This window comes from Hippichthys cyanospilos, chromosome 10 (genome assembly GCF_059441005.1).
Source record: "Hippichthys cyanospilos isolate Australia breed blue-spotted pipefish chromosome 10, RoL_Hcya_1.0, whole genome shotgun sequence".
In the NCBI taxonomy this organism is placed as follows: domain Eukaryota; kingdom Metazoa; phylum Chordata; class Actinopteri; order Syngnathiformes; family Syngnathidae; genus Hippichthys; species Hippichthys cyanospilos.
The window spans coordinates 2,779,390-2,802,785 of NC_142378.1; the positions used below are offsets into that span (position 1 = coordinate 2,779,390).

The 23,396-nt window shown below is 38.2% G+C and overlaps 1 protein-coding gene across 1 annotated transcript in view; it reads left to right on the top strand.

The window, feature by feature from the left end:
• glis1b (GLIS family zinc finger 1b) overlaps positions 1 to 23,396 on the top strand; it is a 90,149-nt gene that overhangs the window by 51,624 nt on the left and 15,129 nt on the right. The window contains exons 5-6 of the mRNA XM_088425016.1: positions 18,349 to 18,510; positions 20,608 to 20,718. Of these exons, the coding sequence (XP_088281142.1) occupies positions 18,349 to 18,510; positions 20,608 to 20,718 (273 nt within the window). The remainder of the gene's footprint in view (positions 1 to 18,348; positions 18,511 to 20,607; positions 20,719 to 23,396) is intronic.

The following is a 23,396-nucleotide window of genomic DNA, read 5'->3' on the forward strand; positions in this document are numbered from 1 at the left end:
AAGTATGGATGGCAATATTCTATTTAAAAAATAAATAAATAAATAAATAAATAAATATATATATATACATACTACTACAATAATACCTTTTTATGACGTTTTTGAATTTTTGAATAATGTTGTAGTCGTTTGTAAATGTATTTTTAACATCCACCGCGGGCCGCGAAATTGTGGATGCCAAGCCGCAAATGGCCCCCGGGCCCTATTTTGGATACCCCTGGGTTAAGGTAATTAGCCTTTGAATACACATTAGCGGTATTTTATTAGAGTTCATTTGAAGGGGAGATTTATTTAATGTATTTATTTATTTATTTATTTTATCTTTGGGACATTTAAGGATACAGTACATCCAATAATGATTTCTATTCCAATTTCCCCATTTGAAGCGCGAGATCCCCCGCTTGGAAACTGACGCAATCATCTCGGAGCGCCCCGCTTTCTAGTGCGCTTTCAAAACATGTTTTATGTTTATTCACATTTGTTCCGCTTTGGATTCACTTTGGCCCAGGTTCTGTTATTAGGCCAAAAGCATAAAAAAAAGAGAATAAAAGAAAACATCTGTACGCTCGTCTTTATTTTCTCTTCGGCCGTTGGTGTAATTGCCAGACTGTGACACCTCTTTAGTTCTCATTTCCATCCCGATTTTGCCGTCAGCGCCCAGTAATTTAGCTTTGCCCATGCGTGACGGAAAGAAAAGCCAGGAAACAAAGATGCTATTACGATACTATTACGATATCGCGTTATAATTTACCGTCGCGCTAACTGACACATTTTTGCGCATGGAGATGAAAAATATATGTGTACAAGGGGAAATAATTCATGAAAATGAAAAGTGAAGACTGACGGAACCTCGGGATGGTCGCCATAAACCGGATTGATTGATTGGATGGGAGCGAGATGCGTTTTTTTTTTGCCAAACAAATTTGGCGCTGAAACACGGAGCGGGGAATCGCATTATTCAATTTAGGAGAAAATCAGATACTGAAATGATTATGGAGATTTGGCGTGTCATACACAATTTGAGGAATCGCTACTCGGCCGTGTCCCTTTTAGAAAGTGCTGGAAGATACCAAGTGCAAATTTCTGTCCCCTAGTAGATGTTTCATACAATTTTTTCGAGCCATTTTTGTTTATCACGCTAAAATAAACATAAAACAAGGAGAGTTACAAGATCGCAATCACAAATTCAAAATACCACATAGCCTTAATTCCGCTTAGCTTAATGCTAACAAAACGACATACCGTATTCTCCGCGCTATAAGGCGCACCTAAAACCTTTCAATTTTCTCAATGGCTGACAGTGCGACTAATAACCCAATGCGCGTTATACAGCGCATTGACCACGAGTTTACAAAAAACAAACAAAAAAAAATTGCACGCCTCTTTATAGTAGCTAACCGAGTCAAGTTTACTCAAACAGGTTGCTGAAAATTATTTCGTCAAAACTGCCAGCATTGAGCCTAAACAAATACTAGCTAGCTTTTTGAAGTAATTCGCTAAGTTTTATTTTCATCATACTGAGTCATCGAAAGCTATCTCTATAAACTGTATCTAATTGATGGTAAATGTAATTTTTCACTCTTTTCTTTGTACTTTTCAGTCGGTATTAAACTGTTACTAACTGTAGGTTAGTAGTTTGTGAAACTTAACGGGTAGTATGGCAAAACTAAATGGGTATTGTGGCAATCAGTTCCACCACATTTCTCTGCCTGACGTTTTTTCTTTGTTCGTCAGTTCACAACATTAGCGTAAGCTATGGGAAAGATTTTGCTAGCATAAAACTTGAGCCAACGTTAGCTAGCTATTAGAAGGCGTAAGAGGAATAATTTACCAAACTGAAACGGTATTGTAGCACTTCAGCCCCATCACATTTTTCTGGTTGTGACTTATTAGTCAGTTCATGATGTTAGCAAAACTATTGGGGGGACAAAAATACCGATCATTAAAGCAGAACAAATGCTATCTTTTTGAAGTCATTTGTGTGAATTTTTATTTTTTTTTTCCCCATCGTACCGCGTCATCAAAATCTATTAATAAGAACTGTATCTACTTGATGGTAAATTTAATTTTTTATTCTTTTCTCTAACCTTAACCCTAACTACGGGGTAATGTTTTGCTAGCATAAAGCCTGAGCCAGCGCTAGCTAGCATTTAGAAGACATTTGCATTGATTTTATTTGTTTTCATCACACCCAAGTCATCAAAATCTATCAAAAAGAACTGTATCTACTTGATGGTAAAATATAATTTTTTATTCTTTTCTCTAACTACGGGGTAATGTTTTGCTAGCATAAAGCCTGAGCCAGCGCTAGCTAGCATTTAGAAGACATTTGCATCGATTTTATTTGTTTTCATCACACCCGAGTCATCAAAATCTGTCAAAAAGAACTGTATCTACTTGATGGTAAAATTGAATTTTTTATTCTTTTCTCTAACCTTAACCCTAACTATGGGGTAATGTTTTGCTAGCATAAAGCCTGAGCCAGCGCTAGCTAGCATTTAGAAGACATTTGCATCGATTTTATTTGTTTTCATCACACCCGAGTCATCAAAACATATATATAGAAATGATATCTAATTATAAATTTTATTCTTTACTCGTTATACTTTTCAGTCCGTTTTTAACTGTTACTCTCTGTGAAAAGTACCCAAGCTTGGCTTATTGAGAAGTAGTTTACACAACTAAAAGCGTATTGTGGCAACTGAGTTCCACCACATTTCTCTGGCTGTTGTTTTGAGGCCTGGTGAGCCTCCAGGTCTTTGCGTAAGTGTGCCCCCCCCCCTTCCAACGGGCCCATGCCGACTCCCAATGCCACGCTGACCTGCCGTTTCATTTTACTGGCATGTTTGCTGTCTGAATACTATAAAGCTTCTGGCACAGGAGCATTTGGCTTGGCAAGTCGTTCGACTTCTGCAATGTTTATTTGTTGTCGCGTAAGACAAGGCCTGTGTGTGTTATTATAGGCGTGAGCCTTTGTACAGCTGGGTCAATTCCTCCTTCGTCTGGACAACGGATTTATATTTATTTTGATGTTTTTTTGCTATACATGACCAATGGGAATACAGCCCGTTTTGTTTTCTCCCGCAAAGATTCTGGAAGCACAACTTAACTTGTGTTTTGTCCAATCCTTGGATATTTACATCAATGGCGTTTCATATTCAAGGGAAAGCATTGAAAGAAGGCACCAGGGAGCTGAAATTTTACCCAGATGGTGAAAACATGTTAAAGTTATCATACTAGCAGGAGTGTGCAATCCATTGGTTAAAATACTACGAGAAATATCAAAATACTGTACAAGGGTTAAGTTAGTTAAAGTGGATTTTGATTTTTTGATATTTGGTATACAGAGCTAATGTCCTGACATGGTTAATTTTATGACAGGAGCTGCAGATAAAATTTGCAGAGGTGGGCAACTTACATTTTCTTGCTGGTCCGACATTCGTCAGAGCCCCGCCCGCTTTCCGTCATCGTCGGTCCGTCATTTGTTCAAACCAGGCGAAATTGTAATCATCAGTCCGCAGGTCCGTCGGTCTGCACTCACACTAATTATTTTTTCTGTTTTAGTACTTGACACCATGTCTGTGGGTCTACAGTTTCACCGCAATTGAAACATAGCGCAGTAATATAAGTGTAACACGAAAATAAAACCAGCTAAGGGGTTTAACGCCAGGCCACATTATCCCACATTTGAGAAATGGAGGGGACAGGAGTGCAATTAATTATGTCCACTGGATCGCATATCATGTTGAACACGACTTGATGGATGTCCGTTTTCATCTATAACTGCCTACCCTACAACTATAGAAAACGGTTTCATTAACATTTGCCTATTTTTTTTCTCATTTTAATCCGTCATATACTCTACAAGTAAAACAACGTGTTGCAGAGGTAGAATTTACTAGAAACCCCTTCAAGTAGGGAAATAAAACACTTCTACCTTCTATCTTAAAAAAAAACTTCTATCTTGCATTCCCTGGCCAACATCCAATCAGAAAAAAAATGCAAATGTGTTCTGCATTCCCAGAATGCTCTTACCAGCAAAAAAATAACTGAAAAACTGTCTGAGAATTTGACTAGATTTTCGTCCCGCATGATTATGACAAGTATTCAAATCCTTTCTTAACACTCAGAAAAAAACAATCTGGGAATGTAGTTTAGAGTTTGTGTATACATGCTGTGGTTTTACTGTTTGGCTTTGTTTTTTTAATGTTAGGGGAACGCGGATGGTTAATGTCAGCGTTTAATGTCAAAGCAGATTCTTTTTTCCAAAGTTGCGGCGATGCCCGAAGAAGCCGACGTCTGCGCTGCCAGTCGCCGCAAAATGAAAATCCGTCGTGAGACATGTCGTATTTGAGTGACCGCTTTAATATTTGGGAAAGGCACGGAATAGAACAACCTTTCAACGGCGGTAGAACATGTCCACGGTCTTCATTACAGCAAGACAAAGCGAATCAAAACAAAACCCAAAAAAATACACGCAGCGAAGAAAATAGCGAGAATGGTGCGGTAGGCACGTTGGGGAGGATCCAACATAAAGAATACGACCGAGCACTAGCCAGTCATCGCATTGAATTATATTGGATTAGGGCCCGTCTAGCCTCACAAAAGAGTCGTAAAGTGGATCTGTTAAATATAGCGTTCGCATCCATCGCCGCGCCTTGAATCGGACCGCAGAAGGACAAGGAAGCCACGGAAAGACGAGAGGGTGCAGGTGCCAATCAAACGATAACGCGCGGGTGTCGGAAGAACGCCGGAGCTCAAACGGGAGCCCGGACAGGAACGTCGGGGAGCGTTTTCCTTGCGTAAGGGCCACGCTCTGACGTTTTTACGGCGGGTTTGGATTTCGTGAAGGGGCGCATAATTAATGCATGCTCGCTCGCTAATGTGACGCTGGAAGCATTGTGTTGCACTCTAATGGGGACATTAAACGCGGATACGGTTGCTTTGTGAGGAGAAACAAACTGTCACTCGACAGCGAGATTGATGGCATGAGAAGAGTCACACGCACACACACACACACACACACACACACACACACACACACTATATATATATATATATATATATATATATATATATATATATATATATATATATATATATATATATATATATATATATATATATATATATATATATATATATATATTAGGGCATGGGATGAATCGGTATTGACTCGGCTTGGGTTGCAAATTAACCGTTGGAAACAAACGGCGATACTTGGTATTGGTACTCGCCCATGCAAAATTATGTTCATTTGGAATTTTTTCTTATTGTGATGCATATATGTGAAAAATAATACTCTGAATATGAGAAAAAAAAAGTGTTTTAGGAGAGCATGGAGCAAATCAGTGCTGACCATAAATCAATGAAATGACAGTAAATAAAAAAGCGTTGAAACTGAATTTTCCCATTTGACTGAATGCCTCACAGTGTATTATTGCAAAGGAAGTGTTGTTTACGTATTTTTAGGCATCTAATGAGAATTATACCAAACTAATAAATACTAAGTTAAAAAAGGCCACCTAGGCAGTATAGCAAAGCATTTATCGTTACTTATCATGAAGTCACTTTGCAAATTTGTACTCTGAACCGCTAGCTAGCTAGCACAACATCGGTGAAACAGATGGAATTAAAAGTTTACCAAAAACTAAATACGTTAGCTTGGTTGAGCACTTTAGACAACATATGGTGCAAATAGAGTATATATATATATATATATATATATATATATATATATATATATATATATATATATATATATATATATATATATATATATATATATATATATATATATATGTACAATATGTGTGCGCAATCGCTCCCAGGACGAACTAAGAGCTTACATACGGGGCCAATATAAGATAAACGGGAGGTCTGCATGTAAATCAAAGTCCTCGAATAAAAACATGGAGCGGGAAATGAACTTAATTGGTCCCCTTTGAGAATATCAATTCTGTGACAGTCGTAACTCTCTCACTGACAGGCCCTCATATGGACGCCATTAGAAAGTTGACCCCGAACGCGAAGAGCCAAACAAGCGGCGCGCCGAGCGCAGGGAAAATTCAATATCGCACGGACCGAGGCTCGGACGCTGGTTTGAAGGCGTCGTGAAGACATGAGGGCTTTTTTTGGGGGCGCGACCCCCTTCTCTCTCAAGCCGGTGAACCGGTAAACCTCGGGCCGGCCGCTTTGGGAGGAAATCGCATTTTAGCGCTCTAATGCGATGCAGGGCCGACATTTGGAGGCGCGGCCACTTAAGTGCTTCCATGAAGTTGCCGGGCCTCCATCAGGGAAGTGCACGTCAGGAGCAAGGCAGCGGTACGCTTAAGTACACTGTAAAAAATATCCCTGTTTTTACGGTAAAATACCGGCAACCCGAAAACTACGCAATTTCTCCATTTAAATCGGATTGATGCTGTTGATTATACGTAGTACATTTTGTAATTGTAAAATCAACATTATCAATACAATTTTGGGTTGTAAATGTGTTAGATGTGTGTTCGTAATTTAACGGTAGTTTTCTGGCAACCAAGTTGCCGGTATTTTACCGTAAAAACTGAAATTTTTGTTTTTGTACATGCAGGGGTGTCGAACTCATTTTTCTCAGGGGCCAAATCATCGTTATAGTTTCTATCAGAGGGCCGGTTTGACTGTGAAGTCAAATCGATTTGGAATATTTTTGTAACACGCGTACCTAGCTTGAAAATCAGGCTAAAAACTGAATGGGAAATAAAAATGCTTGTTTTTTTCCCGCTAAAGTTTTAAAAGTTGAAGACAACTTGCAAGTTTGGTATTCAAGCCAGAAGCTTGAAGTCAAATCAACATTTTGCGGCCCACGTAAAATGATGTGGCGGGCCGGATTTGGCCCCCGGGCCTTGAGTTTGACACCGGTATTGTTGTGGGTTTAAAAGAAAATCTACAGACCTTTGTCCTATTTATTCTCACTTCGGGGGAATGAGATGAACCATTAAAAAAAAAAAAAAAAAAAAATTAAACATCTGATGTGATAATGAATCAGTTTAAAATTGCTGATAATTTTTTTTGAATATCCAAATATACATAACTTTAAATTGGTTAAATCTGAACACAACCACATCTGAGTGATAAGAGGGTGTGCACACTTTTGCAAACACATATTTTTCAATTATTTTTCCATTTTTTCAATTATTTTTAATACCCTTGCATACAGTATTTTTTAAATTGAGGTAGAGCTCACATAAAAACTGATTTTTGATTTTAATCATTGATGTTGGGTTGATTTCTCTTTTTAAATTGAACATAGGAGCGTGCAGAGTTTTTATATGTACTATAACTGACAGGTACAAAATAAAAATACAGTTTTGTACTTTTGGACTCCATTTTTATCACTCTTATTGACAATCAAATGTTCAAAAATTCAAACGTTCTAGTCGGCTTTCATTGACTAATCTTTTAAATATATAATTCAGTTCAGATATAAAAAGTCTACACACCCCTGTCTGTTTTTTTGTTTTTTTTCAAATAACATTAATAATTTAAAAAATGCACAATTCATGTAACCTCCAGCTCAATTGAGAAAATATGTCAGGGAATTAAAAATGAACTTCTGAAAAATTATGATCGCACAATTGCGCACACCCTTGAATTGATATAATCGCCGAATGCGTACTTTTAGTCTTGTTTTCTCCAAGTGTTTGTAATTCCAGTTTGGATACGGAGTGTACAGAAGACTTTTTGCCAAGTCCATCTGGCCCGGCTCATTATCATAAGCGCCACTTCCTGTTGTGCCATTTGCATGGTTTTCTAATGGGGGCCCCCGGACCATCCAGGCGCGGCCCACGCAAAATGGCTCTTAAGAACAATTTCTTGAGTCATTTACATGAACGCTTCCTCCCGACCGATCCATCGAGCGCGCTCACCTTCGCTTTCTTCTTCGCTCGCATCTGGAAAACACTCCCGCGCGCGTTAATGCCAACGTTCATAAATCAAGGCCGCGGGGATAACGGCAGGGAAAAATATAGGAATTAGGGATGGATTTAGGTGCATGCAATTAGTGGGGGTTGAGAAAGATGAAAAATTTTGAAGGATTTCTGGAGGTTACATTTAATGTCGTGGTTTTAATGTACACTATTCTTTTCAAATTAAGAGCAAATTACAGTGGCACGTCTACTTACAAAATTAATTCGTTTCAGAAGTACTGTATTTTCTGGATTATAAGCCGCACCGGTGTATAAGCCGCAGCACCAAAAATTGAAAAAAAAAATTATAATAATAATTCTCGCCGATAAGGCGCACTGGAATATAAGCCGCAGTCCATAACATCAGATATTTGAGAGATGATACACAGAAGTTTGTTTATTTGTATTTGTTTTTTTTAAATGATCTGCTTACAGCAACAGCCTATCTTAAACGGACTAAACACACCTGCACTAATACGAGTAAAAATAAAAAACGTTTTTGGAAAAGAAAGTGTGATTTTATCAAATAAATGCAGAAATTGTTTTTAGATCAACAAAAGAGATTTTAAAGTTTTTGGTTGCACTTTGATGAACAAATAAGAATCATAATTATATATTTTTTAAACTCTTGATTCATCTGGGCTTTGAGCTAAACAGTTTTTTAATGTAATCGAGTTATATTTTTCTCATTCGTCAGCTAGTACTTTCCACAAATCATCTTTATTCTTCATTTCTGATTGTCTATTTTGTTGACATTCCCTTTATCATCTTGTGGATGCATGACGCAACCCCAGCCACCACTGTAGCTTCTATTCTATGCCCCTTATAATGCGGTGCGTCTTATATACGAAAATAGTTTTGAAACGGGCCGTTCATTGAAGTCACGCCTTATAATCTGGTGCGCCATATAGTTAAAAAAAAAAAGTCATACCGATGATGCCGCAACGATTCCCGGAACATCGACAAACTATGAATTTGTAAAAATGCCCATCTCTGATAACATAACGACCTGAAAATCGTTTTCGACGCCCCTCTCACCCGAGCGCCAAAGCGCAACGTCCATGACCCCGGTTCGTAATCGTAGATGAGAACTCTGACTAACGACTCGGGAGATGCGATTGAACCGACTGTGAAATTCCCGATTACTCATGTTCCGAGGCCCGCCGCCCTGCAAAAGGATCCCGAAATATGCCAGCAATCAGCTTTCCGCCGTGATTGGTTTTACCCTTCGGGTCCCATCTACCACGTTTGAAAACTTGACAGACGCGATGAAGGCTCGAGATTCCGGCTGCCAAAAAAAAACAGAGGCCGAATAAAACATTTTACAAAGTGCCAACCCGTAGAATTTTCCGAGTGGGAAAACAGGACCTAACGGGTCCGCTTTTATCACAAGGTGTCTTTCTGCGCGAAGGGGAAAACCTGCCGACGCTTTGGGATCTGTTTCGGAAGGGGAGATGGGCAAACGGCGAGGAACATGTGCGTTTAATCTGCCCGCTTCCAAATGCCTCGTGGCAAGCGCGGCAAAGAGCCCAAAACACGTAAATGGATGAAATTATATCCACGTGATTGAATGAGACAGCTAAAGGGAGGCGACTTTCTCATGCGCTTCGTCAGGATAGCAAATGAAACGCAGATTTGGCTAAAACATTACAGAGTTTTACACATATCGTTTGCAACCACTTTTAGCGATGATTCGCAAAGACAAATTTACACATGGCTCGTTCCGGTCCCGACGTGAAATTTCAAATATTCCAAACACTAGAACGTCGCGTTCAATTTAAAGCCGCGCACGTCAAATATTTTGGTGTTCGGATAGCCCACTGAAAATTTTTTGAATAATCGAGTAATCGGATTAAAATAAGATCAATAATTTTGGCTTGGTTAAAGAATAATTATGTTTATATACAATAAATAAAATGTGTTTTTCATGCTTTTAATTCGGACCAGTCCAGAAAAAAATATTGATCGTATTTGCCGACTTTTTAACAAAAGAAACTAACTAAAAAGGAACAAAAGTACAGAAAAAGAAATCCAAACTCTTTTTTTTAATAGATTTTATCTATAACCATTTTTTTTGCTTCACTATTTGTCTTCCTTTTACGTTGGACCAATCACATTTTCACATAAAAACGTATAGTAAGATACCACTTTGAGCTGTCGCATCTGACGTTCACGATGTTAGCATGCCGTGAGCACTTTAGCAATGACATCACACAGGAAGGACTTCGCATGACCCCAAACTAAACTAAAGTAGAATAATCCAAAAATAAATATTACAGCTTGTGAGGACTTGTGATTCCTGAATCACTGGAAATGTAAGATACAAATGTACAAATTAAACGCCCTAAAAAGGTGTCTCTCTCGCTCTGCACTCACCTCCAACACACCAGCACCATCTCAAGGCAAACAAGTGAACTGCAATCATATTGTCAACTGCTACAATTAATATGATTCATTTAAAGGGTTAAGAAGCTTTTTTATTGATATGATATATTTTGATGATTATGCACTAATGTAATTCTAATACATATTTGTTACCGCTTTTGATGCTTTTTCCGTCATCATTGGTCCTATAATTTTTCAAGCAAGGCGAAATTGTAAACGTCAGTCTGTCAGTCCATTAGAGGGCGAAATCTGCCTTTTTTTTCTAGTACGTCATTTTTTTTTTTCGGTCAACACCATGTCTGTGGTTCTACATTTACAATGCAAGTGAGACACCGACACAGTTATATAAGTGTAACACGAAAACAAAATCAAGTTTAATATCCCACATCTGAGGGAATGCAGGGGGCAAGAGTGCAATTACCAATCACGTCCATTGGATGGCATCATCATGCTTTACATGATACTTAAATGACTGATATCAATTCTCATTTAAAACTGCCTGCCCTACAACTATAGAAGACAGTTTCATTATTATTTGTCTAAATTTGTCTAAAAGTGCCCACCTCTCATATGTACTTTACCATTTCAGATGCATTTTTATAATTTAATATTATTCATTTTAAGGGTTTGGTCACGTTTTGGGGGACTTGGAACCGATTAGGCTATTTCCATGTCAAAAGCGTCCGCACTTATGAAAGATTCACATGGCGAAATTACTTAGGAATAAATTTTCAAAGTAGAGGTTCCATCTTTTTTTCAGGCTTCGCGGCAGGGCTAAGACTCCTCTTTCACCTACCTTTGATTCTCCGCCCTGCCGTCAAGCAGCACTTGTCTAGCCTGTTAATCAGCTACCTGTCCCGCATGTCAGCAGCCATTTTTTTCCTCCATAATGGCCGGTTTGTTCCCATCCGGCGCGGTTTTCTCGACACTGCTTCCTTTTAGCCCGCCTTGACACTGTTTGGCCTTCTCCCTGCCAGTCAGGAGTCATTTCCCATCAAGGCCTCCGGCCATCGCCACCAGTTTGTCCGTCCGTTGTGATCGGCTGCCCTCGCGGCCCCCCCCTCCGTTTCACTCGTATCAAGACCCCGCTGTCATCCCCGATGTTTACGGAGCGATCGAACCCCTCCCCCGCCCCCCCCTCCCGCCCCAGATGGAGACTTAGTTGCCTCCGCTTGTGCGGTTATCTGCCGGTTTACCTCAGCCGGAGGTCCGGGAGAGGAAAAGCAAACATGTTTGAAGCAATTCTAGTGATTAGAGCTGTCTGAGCTGTTTTCACAGATAATATCGAAAGCAAGATTAATCTGGTGTCACCGCGTTTTCACTGTTTATGGAATTTAAAACCCACGTGTCCATCACTTTGCTGGAGTTGGAGTTTCTTCCAAAAGAGCGCAGTGACATTTAACATCCAGTGTGGTTTGGGAGCCTACGGGGACTTTTCTGCTTCATTGTCAATGATCGGTCGGCCCGCTGGAAATTTAATGCATCAGCAATTTTCGACAATGCTTTTTCAATAACGCAGTTTTCTTTTTAAAAACCGTACTGCAGCGCTTGCAAGTTTTTCTGACAAAGTGAAAAGAAGCGAGTTTAAAGCCGATCCTTCTGGGATTTATTCAAGAATAAAAATACAAATAAAATACAATATTAGCAAGGTGTATTAATAAGAGAAAGTGACGAATATTTAAAAGAAAAAACTCACTAACAAACCCCCCAAAAAGATGTGTAATTCGGGTTAAATCGATTGGTCAATTAGTAGGATTTATTAGCTAGCTAGCTCCAGCTAGCTAGACAAAGTGAAAAGAAGCGAGTTTAAAGCCGATCCTTCTGGGATTTATTCAAGAATAAAAATACAAATAAAATACAATATTAGCAAGGTGTATCAATAAGAGAAAGTGACGAATATTTAAAAGAAAAAACTCACTAACAAACCCCCCAAAAAGATGTGTAATTCGGGTTAAATCGATTGGTCAATTAGTAGGATTTATTAGCTAGCTAGCTCCAGCTAGCTAGACAAAGTGAAAAGAAGTGAGTGTAAAGCCAATCTTCCTGGGATCTATTAAAGTATAAGAATTAAAATAAAATACAATATTGTTTTAGGTGTCTTAATAAGAGAAAGTGACGAACATTTAAAAGAAAAAACTCACTAACAAACCCCCCAAAAAGGTGTGTAATTCGGGTAAATCATTTGGTCAATTAGTAGGATTTCTTAGCTAGCTAGCTCCAGCTAGCTAGAGAAAAGGATGAACAACCAAGAAAAGATGTCAAAGAATGTTTTTCTGACAAAGTGAAAAGAAGTGGGCGTAATGAAGTACAAACAATTCATTAATTCACTTTACTTTGAGTTGTTATGGTTTTTTAATTTTATACTGAACCCTTTAGCCCTTCCCAATAGTAGCCTCCCATATGCAAAAGCTAATCTTCCTCTTAAAATATGAGCATAATAATAAAATACCGTTTTTAATGGTAATTTAAAATAACAAACTAACTAACAAAACCCCCGAAAATATGTGTATTTAAATGTAGTTAAATGGATTGGTCAATTAGTCGATTTGATTAGCTAGCTAGCCCTAGCTTTTTCCAGCTAGCTAGCTAGAGAAAAGGATGAATAACCAAGAAAAGATTTCGAAGGAAGCAGCGTCGCTTTATTTTTGGATTCAGTTCTTTTTTTTTAATGAAAAACAACGGACTTGATCAACTTGGCCTAGCTAGCATGGACGTTTGAAGCTCGAATCCTTTGCGTTTGTCTCTTCAGCCAACTTATTTGATCTAATCTCGCTTCTTTTTCAGTTTTTATCATCATTTAATTTAGGAATGATTCTTCGTCCCTTCACAACATGAGCAAAAGTAACGGGAACAAAAGTCAAGCTAACGCTAGCTTGCGCTTGCTTTTACAAACCGACGCTTTTTCAGTCTGTAACTTTTGTTTATATCTTTCTTTTTTCGTAACTGTACTTCCAGTTTCAACAGGTTTCTCGGTGGGCGAGTCTGCCGGTCTTTCCCGGCAGCCCGGAAAAACCGTAGACCATCTCCTCCGCGCTACTCCCAAATCATAATACGCTCCAAGCGATTAACACGTTTTCCTCCATGGAGCAATAAGTGGAATTTGGTGGCGCGTTTGTTTAGCACAAAAGAAAGCATTGAAAGTGTGTTTCCCTCCCTCCTTATACATAAATACACACATTTGGCAGAGCAATAAGGACGCCGTTTGTTTTCATATTCAACAGTCAGCACGGCCGGCCGGCGCGGCCGAAGAGGTGTCGATGTTCTCCTTACGCTAAGATTTGCATTCGGCTTTCGCACCCTTTTCGACGTCTCCGTTACATCTGACGCGACGGCTGCAAGTGTTGAAATGTGTGTGTGCTCCTTAAAACGTTTTCTGTGGATGTTTGCTGCTTTTGAGTGATGAGTTTAGCAAGCCGGCTGCCGTTTGGCCAGAGAAAATGTCCATTTTTTTGTTTGTTTTTTTCATGCGAGATATACTTATCTGTTTTCATGCCTTTCTTTGATTTATAATAATAATAATCATCATCATCATCATAATAATGATTATAATTATATTGCCTTTCTGTGATTTATTATTATTATTATTATTATTGTTGTTGTTGTTATTATTATTTGAAAGTATTTTATATTAAAGTACTATAGTAATGATTTCATAATAATAATAATAATAATAATAATGTTGAAAATAATCATAATTATAATTATAATGCCTTTCTTTCATTTATAATAATTATTATTAATATTATTTTAAAGTATCTTATATAGAAGTACTATAATAATGATTTAATAATAATAATAATAATGATAACTGTAATGTTATAAATATTCATAATTATAATTATAATGCCTTTCTTTCATTTATAATAATTATTATTGATATTATTTTAAAGTGTTTCATATAAAAGTACTAATGATTTAATAATGATTTAATAATAATAATAATAATAACAGTAATATTAAAAATAATTATAATTATTATGCCTTCCTTTGATTTATAATAATTATTATTATTTTTAAATATTTTATGTTAAAGTACTATAGTAATGATTTCTTAATAATAATAATAATAATACTTATTATTATTATTATTATTATTATTATTCAATATAATACAACACAATATATAAGACAATAATACAATATATATCAATTTCATTGGCTAACCGCAGAAGGGAAATGTTTTTGCTCCATTCTCTCGATAATACACACAGTCGCGTAGCTACTTGTTGTGAAAGTGACGAGCGATCAGAGCCGGTCACCCGAAGCGCCGCCGCCATGACGGCTTTGGGTTTCGCCGATATTAAATGGAGCGTTGGTGAATAGGAGGTGGAGCCGGCGTGTGGCGCGAGTCAATCCAAGACAAGCGCTGATGAGCCCCGTGGAGTCGCTCTCTCCTTGACTGCAACCTGATCCCCAACGGCCTCGGCTAATCGAGCGCGCGGACATCATGTCCAATAACAATTTCAGACCATTTTATTCTTTTATTTTTGGACTGTAAGCTGCAACTTTTTTCTCATGATTTGAGCCCTGCGGCTCATAGTCTGGTGCGGCTTATATGTTCAAGGTGTCAGTTTATGGAACAACTATTAAATAGAACTGAAAAGATATGAATCAATGCCTGGACTCAAAAAGTGTTTCAAAATCTAGTATTAAAAATGTAAAAATATATACAGTATATATAAAAGAATATATATTTCTTTATGTATTTTTAACATATTGGATAATACATACAAGTCTTTTATTTATTTATTTATTTAAAAATGTCCTTCTAAAGTGGATTATATTTTTTAACAATATGGACATCCTAAAAAATGGGAACAAAAGAAAAAAAATTAAATAATTAATACTTTTTTTTTTAATGGATTTTCATTCATGACCATAATTTTATTGAAAGTTTATCTCACCATTTTTCTTGATATTTAAGCCGAACCAGGCAAAAAAATAAAACAAAATATATTTTAAAAAATGGAAACAAAAGCAGAAAAAAACAAATAAATTCAAACTGTTTTTATAGGTTTGCATTTTTGACCATAAATGTATTGTATTAAAAAAATGTTCATTTTATGTATATATTTTTAACATATTCAAACTCTTTTTTTTTTTAATTTAAACTCTCCTGCATTTTTACCTTCATTTTGCTTTATATTTTTCCTCCTCCTAAGTTGGAAAAAATATTATATTTAGTAACAATATAAAGATACTAAAAAAATGAGAACAAAAGCAAAAAAAAAAAATTAAAAAATCTATCCAATCTCTACTTTCTACCAATTTTGATTACAGCCGGTATATTTAGGAAGGTACCCCCCTCAATAAATGAGGAAAAAAATAGTCCAAGGTATTTATTACTGTAAAAAAAACAAAAAAAACACAACTAATAATAGTCCTGAATCTGGAAGCCATGATGGAGGCGGAGTTTCTGTACTTTTCCTTCTTTATCTTGACTCTTCAACCTCCTCTCAGAACGCTGTTCATTTCTTAACGAGATGTGTTTCACGTGTCTATAAGTAACATTGAACTTGCGTGGGCGCACTTAACGGGTCTTGACCCCGCGCAAGGTTTTGCGTCCGGCTTCGGGATACGCGAGAAGCGGCGCCTCTGAATCTTTCATGTGTTAACAAATCTGTGGGCTTCATTGGCTGAGTGCTCGCCATCGAACGGGACAATACCAGCTTGTTTACAGCCGCTGTCACTTATCCGTCTAATGTGCCATTGACGCCGGCTAGCGAAATGTAACTTCCTTTTTGGTCCCGATTTCCATGAATTGCATGAAATGAACGGAAATTTTCGATGATCATTTTCCATCATCAAATAACTTCGTATTTTCTTTTTTTCATGTACGTAAGTTATATATTGTAGCGGGTTAAGTGAAGTGGGTTTCAGATTTCCCACACTTTGAGCAGTCATTCAACGCCTCTTCAGTGTAACTTTGAATGCGCTCGAAGATGTTTTTCTTTTTTATTGAGTTCATTTTGCAATAAATACCTAAAGTTTTTGCCACATTGAGGATTTCATTTCTTATAAAATAGGAGTTTTGAAATTTCTAACCAGGAAGTAAAACATCTTGCTGGCGGGCCATGTGGCTGCCTCACCCCCTTCATGACTTTGTTCAATGCTGCCAACCACCAAACATCCATCCGGCCATCATCTTGACCGCTTCCTCACGAGGATTGCGGAGTTAATGAACGAGCCGAAAACAGGCAATTATTGACATTAAAACGCGAAACAGTGTTTATAGATGGTACTCACGGACATGTTCCGCTTATCAAATCAGTCCCTAATGGAACAGTTTCATAACATTAGTTCCGCCTTTGGGGCGACTGTCATTGAATGTCCAGCTGTGTCCTCCTAAACACACATTTTAGCCACTTCTGCATTTTCTACAGTAAATCATAAGATGTGGAAAAGGTTGGTGTATATTTACCCTCGCACAGGCGGTACGGGGGTGAGGTAATTTATTCTCTTATCATAAGCTTTTATAAGTACTTTTCCCGCTCTAGCGCGGCTGCTCTGAGAGCGCAAGGAATGCTTAAAAATGCATCAAAGAAGGAAAATAAAACTTTCTGAGTGTTTAGGGTGAAAAATTAACATTGTTGTAAGCTCCAAAAATGAGATTTTTCTCCTTGGGCTCGTTTAAGACCCATTAAACGTGTTACACGTTCCACTAACTGCCACTTAAGACGCATGGCGCCTCTTCAAAGTCGCTCCGCATTTCATCAAGCGGACATCCACGGGCCAACGGGAAAATAGATTTGTAATCGTACCACCCGTGTTTCCACGCCGTCCCTCCCTTTCCCAAGGCGGCACTGTCGGATATTTGAACTTGTACAGCTGTGCAAGCGATCAGAAAAGCGGCGGAAGGCGGACGGCGGGATTCATTCATTTTGCTTCTCTTGTTCAGGGTCGTCGACGAACTGGAGGCAAGCCCGCCATGTCTTAATCGCCCGTCAGTCAAACGGCAGAGAAAGAAATCGAAAACATTCGCGCTTGTGTTTAGAGACAATGTCATATCTAATACAGTGGAAGCGATCGCGTTAAGTACTGGATTTATTGGACTATAAATCGCGTTTTTTTTTTTTTTTTTTAATCACAGTTTGGAATTTTTTGTTACATTTTGTAAAATAATAAAGTCAATATTTTTATTTGTTTCTCACAAAAATAAAACATTTAAATTACGATTAGTGAGTCAATAAGATGCAATAATATTGACCATTTTTTGCAGAGGATAAAGAATATATGTCTGTGGGTATTGTGAGGACATATGCATATGTTTTCAATTTTTATCTGTTCAAGTTGAGGTGCCACTCCACAATGCTTCTAATCTTCATTAAAAAAAAATTTTGATTTTTTTTTGTGTGCATAGAAACGCATTTGTTATAATTAAATTCTTTTCATCAGGAAAAATGTATTTAATGATTGATTAATGCATGTTCAGACAGAACATACAGACAAAAACAAGATTGAAATTACTATTAGTTACTCAATAAAATGCAATAATAGTGACATTTGTTTTGCAGAGGATAAATAATCTATGCTTGTAAGTATTTGGAGATTACATGTGTACATTTATATCAGTACAACTTGTGGTGCCACTCAATGATATCTTCGTTAAAATTGTGGTGATTATTTTTTTTATTATTAATTTTTGGTGTGTTGAAACAGATTAATGACATTTCCATTCATTTCAACAGTAAAAATGTATTTAATAACTGATTTACTTCAATCATGAGCTAGTGAATGAACAACACTACAGACAAAACATCCAGACAGAAATTAAGATTTAAATTACGATTAGTACTCAATAAGCAATATTTGTGTTAATTTTTGCAGAGGATAAATAATATATGCCTGTGAGTATTGTGAGAATTTCATGTACATATATTTTGATATTTATATAATTGAGCCGCCACTCCATAATGACGTTTCCGATCATTTCTATGGTAAAAATACGAATAAAAAAACATCAAGCTAGCGCAGCGCCTGAATTCCATCTGACTTCTTTCTGTTTTTGTCTTCTCTGCAGTTTGAGGGCTGCAACAAAGCGTTTTCACGTCTGGAGAACTTGAAGATCCACCTGCGGAGCCACACGGGGGAGAAACCGTACCTGTGCCAGCACCCGGGCTGCCAGAAAGCTTTCAGCAACTCCAGCGACCGCGCCAAGCACCAGCGCACTCACCTGGACACGGTCAGAAATCGAAAAGCGTTCGTGACGTCTCATCTTTACCTTTTTTTGTTTTTCTTTGTCTCAGTTTAGAATATTTAAATTCTGAAATTTATCATGGCTCAGCTGTGCGTTTGACCGGGAAGGACAGTTTGCCTATAGTATGGGCTCCGTGATTGGCTGACGACCGGTCCAGGGTGCACCCCAAAAAATTAGCTCACCCGCGACACTAATAAGGACGAGCCTTATAAAAATTCAATAAAATGTCCAAAAAAACACAAAGTTCGGACAACTTAATTGACTGACTGTATTCTGTTTATTTTCATTGGCGTTTAGGGGTTGGCTAGTATGGAGCCAGAACATTAAGTACCAAACACATTAAGTTTTGGCATTGAAAATAAATGCGAGCTTTGTAGGAAAGATGCATTGGCACCGAAGAACATTGCGTTATACACTTTTATATCTGATTTTTTTTTTAGTTCATAGTTTGAATGTCCGTCTTTTTTCAGGGACACTGTGTGGATTGTTTTCAACGTTGTCGTTTTTGAGTTTCAACTTCCTGGTTTTTATATTTTTCACTTGGAACTTCACTTTAGGGTTTTAGCGTGTCGGGAAGGGACAAAGAATATGTGAAATCATTAAAGGGGAAGTCAACCCCGATAATTTGCAGCAGGGTCTACCCGTTTTTGTTTTTGTTTTTTTCATCTCAGGGGGTGGCTGTCAGGTTCAGGCAACCTAAAACATTTACTAAACAACAAACAGGAAAGAAGACAAGGGCCTTTTACTCGCGAGGAGAACAGAGAGGAACCAGACCTCCTTCCGGTCTGGTTCCACTTTCTGCCCGTCCCTCTTTTATCCATTAGATTTGGCCCTAGTCACAAAACCACTTGCTGCCCTAAAAGGTAAGGGAAGACAAATATGGGATAACCTATATTCAATTATTCTAACAGCGGCCATTTTGACGCTAGCTGAAAGAAAAGCATTAGAAGAGAGGGCTAAACATCACACAGGAAGCACTTTGCATGACCACATTTACATGTAACTATATATATATATATATATATATATATATATATATATATATATATATATATATATATATATATATATATATATATATATATATTTTGAATGTGGCCTTGTGTTATTGTATCTGTCAAGTTTCCCAGCAGCCACTCTTTCCACAAGTTAGGACAAATGATACAGCTAATCTGGGGGGGGCCCTGCTTACTGCTTCACATTAACACCCCGCTAAAGGCCCGCTCTGCCAAGAGCACTTTAGGCCCAAATGATTTTTAAGCTTGAATGATATTTATTCTACACAGAAGTCACGCTTGATTTTGGTGACTCGGGGCGCCGTGCCACGGCGGGCTGCAAAACAAACACGGCCCACATGAGTGGCACTGTAAGCGCCTTGGAATAACAAAACGGCTTATTTACAGAGGCCGTCAACGGACGCCCAGGCGCGGCTAATAAAGACCCGTATCGCCTTACGTTTTAATAGGCGTCTTATGTTCCGAAAAGGGGAGGCGGGCGGCATCGGGGGTGGGGTGGGGGGGTGGGGGGTGGGGGGCATGCTATATTTGCTTAGCTAATGAGGCGAGCGCAAATTGGTCAGGAAACTCTGGCTTGTCATTTGCTTAATTGTTCGCTTGTACGATGAAATCCTGTGAATTATAAGAAACAAAATCTCAAATCAAGGTGTGAGGATTATCCATGCCGCATAGTAAGCGTCACATATTTATAATGCATTTCATGCACAATTTTTTTATCCAGCTAGGTCATAAATAAAAATCCGAAATAGAGTGAAGCCGCAATGACAATAACAACGAATAGCGACAAACCCATAACAATGTGACACACTTTATAGGAATACTGTAGAATAAGATGATTTTTGCTCATGCTTGTAAATAAATTGTCTGTTGTTTTCTAATCAATTACCTTGACCATTTTTTTTTCCTCTCGCGTTTCCTTCACTGTCTCCCTTCTCAGCTGAGAGGTAAGACTTCAACTTTACCTTTGACTTCCCCTCAAATCTAATTTCCTCCCACTTTGATCCCTTTGGCATCCCGCTTTATTCCGCTCGCTGTCTAAATGGGAATACTGTCCGCTTTCTTACAGAAACCATACGCGTGTCAGATCCCCGGCTGCACCAAGCGATACACCGACCCCAGCTCCCTGCGCAAGCATGTCAAGATTCACTCGGCCAAAGAGCAGCAGGTGCGTAGAAAGGTAAGACATGATTTTTTTTCTATATGTAGAATCTCCATGAACTCCCAACTGAGGGGCTTTTATTGACAAATGTGTTATGTAGAGGTGGGAAAATATAGCATTGGCGCAAAATGACCCTTAGGTAAATTCATATGATTAAAACTGATTAAATAAATCTCCACCTACCTACCTACCTACCTACCTACCTACCTACCTATCTATCTATCTATAGCTATAAATATAACTAGATGTAACTAGCTAGCTTGCTAGTTATAGTATATACTGTAGCTAGGTTTATTGCTATCTATAAAACTAGCGATATATGGAGCTATATACTGTACCTACAGTTCTTAAGCTGTCTATCTATAGTATATGTCAAGCTAGCTAAATATAACTAAATAGATAATTATAACTAGATAGTTATAAATAGCTAGCTAGCGAGTTACAGTATATAGCTAGCTTTATATCTAGCTATATATCTGCGTGTATACAGTAGCTAGCTACCGAACTCCATCTATCTATCTATCTATAGTATATATCAAGCTAGCTAAATATATAACTAAATAGATAATTATAACTAGATAGTTATAAATAGCTAGCTAGCAAGTTACAGTATATAGCTAGTTTTATATCTAGCTATATATCTGCATGTATACAGTAGCTAGCTACCGAACTCTATCTATCTATCTATCTATCTATCTATCTATCTATCTATCTATCTATCTATCTATCTATCTATCTATCTATCTATAAATATTACTAGATGTAACTAGCTAGCTTGCTAATTACAGTACATAGCTCGGTGTATTGCTATCTATAAAACTAGCGGTATATGTAGCTATATACTGTAGCTACAGTTCTTAAGCTATTTATCTTTAGTATATATCAAGCTAGCTAGCTATAAATACAGTATAACTAGAAAGATATACAGTAAATAGCTAGCTAGCGAGTATATTGCTGGCTTTATATCTGGTATCTATATATCTGGCTGTATACAGGAGCTAGCTTCTGGAATTGGTAAATGAAAAAGTGTACATATTCAACATACACATCCAGACTTCTTTTTAACCCCATGAAGTATACTTTTTCATAAAGTCAAACACAGCACTTGACAAGCAAAAATTCGCCCACCCCGGGCGCCGTGTCATTTCCAGTACATCGCACGGATTCCCTGGCCACCCGCGTAACCTTCCGCAAGTCAAACATTGCGTTTTGCACATTATCACAGTTTAGCCCTGGTAATTTGGCTTTGGCTCCCACTCGGGCCTGCCTTTCATTTTCAGCACAATAGATCAGGTTTGAGCGCAACTCATTGTGTTCACGGTCAAAGGCCCATTCTTCTCCCTGACTGGAAATGAGTAAATAAGAGAGAATGGACTCATTGTTGTGGATAGTGGCAGGCCGCGTGATGTGTTCCGTTAGCTGCGGGCTCATAAAAGGAAACACATGTGCGCTCGTAGCATTGTTAATAAGCCGTAATGCGCAATCCCCCCGTGGCCCAGATGTTATGGACCGATGTCAAACACAAGCGCTCTTAACTGCGCTTTTGGAGCGCGCTCACAGCAAAAGCGCTTTTTTGGAGTGTCGCCGCAGGGTGGAAAGCGCAGCGCCAATTACGCGTGATAAATGTTTCTCGGGGAGGATTCCCAGGAGGAGCTGCGGCTTGCGTACGCGTTTACCCGTTACGGTGCGAAAAGGGTGCCGATTGATTGGCGCTCGGAAAAAGATGCGAGCGAGATCATTGCGATTGCCGGGAAGGCAAAAAAAAAGCTCCTGATTTGTATGCAGTAAGATGATTGACGCGTGCGCCTGATTGGGCGGTTTGGAATGAGGACCGTGGATGAAAACCTCTCAGAAGTTGACCTTGTCACGTACTGTATTCCTTCCTGCTCGCTGATTGACTTCAAGTACGACCGTGCCACATCTGATTCTTTTGAAACCTATCGGCTTAAGTTAGCGTCAAAGGTTGAGGAAAAGATTACAAAAACTTTCTGGGTTCGAATCCCAGGTCCTTCAGATGAAAAATGCAAACAGGAAAATGAAGACTAAAATTGCTAAAATTTTTATTCATAACGACTTTCTTCCGTATTCTCACTGCTGTAATTCTTGCCTGTTGCCAAGCAACAGGACAGGAAGTAGCCTGGTGCATGTTTCCCCAATTTGGTTCGGAATGAGGACGATGAGCGTATTCCTTTCTGCTGATTGACTTTAAATACGACCGTGCCGCGTTTGATTCTTTGGATACGTATCGGTTCAAGTTAATGCCAAAAGTTGAGGAAAGAATTATAAAAGTAGTTCAAACTTTCAAATCCCAGGTGCTTCAGATATGCAGAAAGGCAACAAACTATTTGGGTTTGAAAAAGGATTAAAAAAAACAAACAAACAATATCGAAGACAGTGACGTTGTGTCGGTTCATTTTTCTCACTTTTTCCGCGCAATTCACTGTTTTGAAGTGGTGAAAACGTTTAAAAAACGGAATATTTGGCTTTTTTCTCAAATTGAGAGTTCTTGGCAAATATTTGGAGATACAAAACAAACAATACTCGGGTTTTTGGTGCATTATTTTCTATGTACAACAAACAAACAAAAAAAGCACAAAAATTGAAAAATTCACTAATGGTTCCCATTCTATTACACATTCAAGACGACTTCAACTCGTCTTCCTTACGCATTCTGAGAACGTCCATGTTACCGTCAT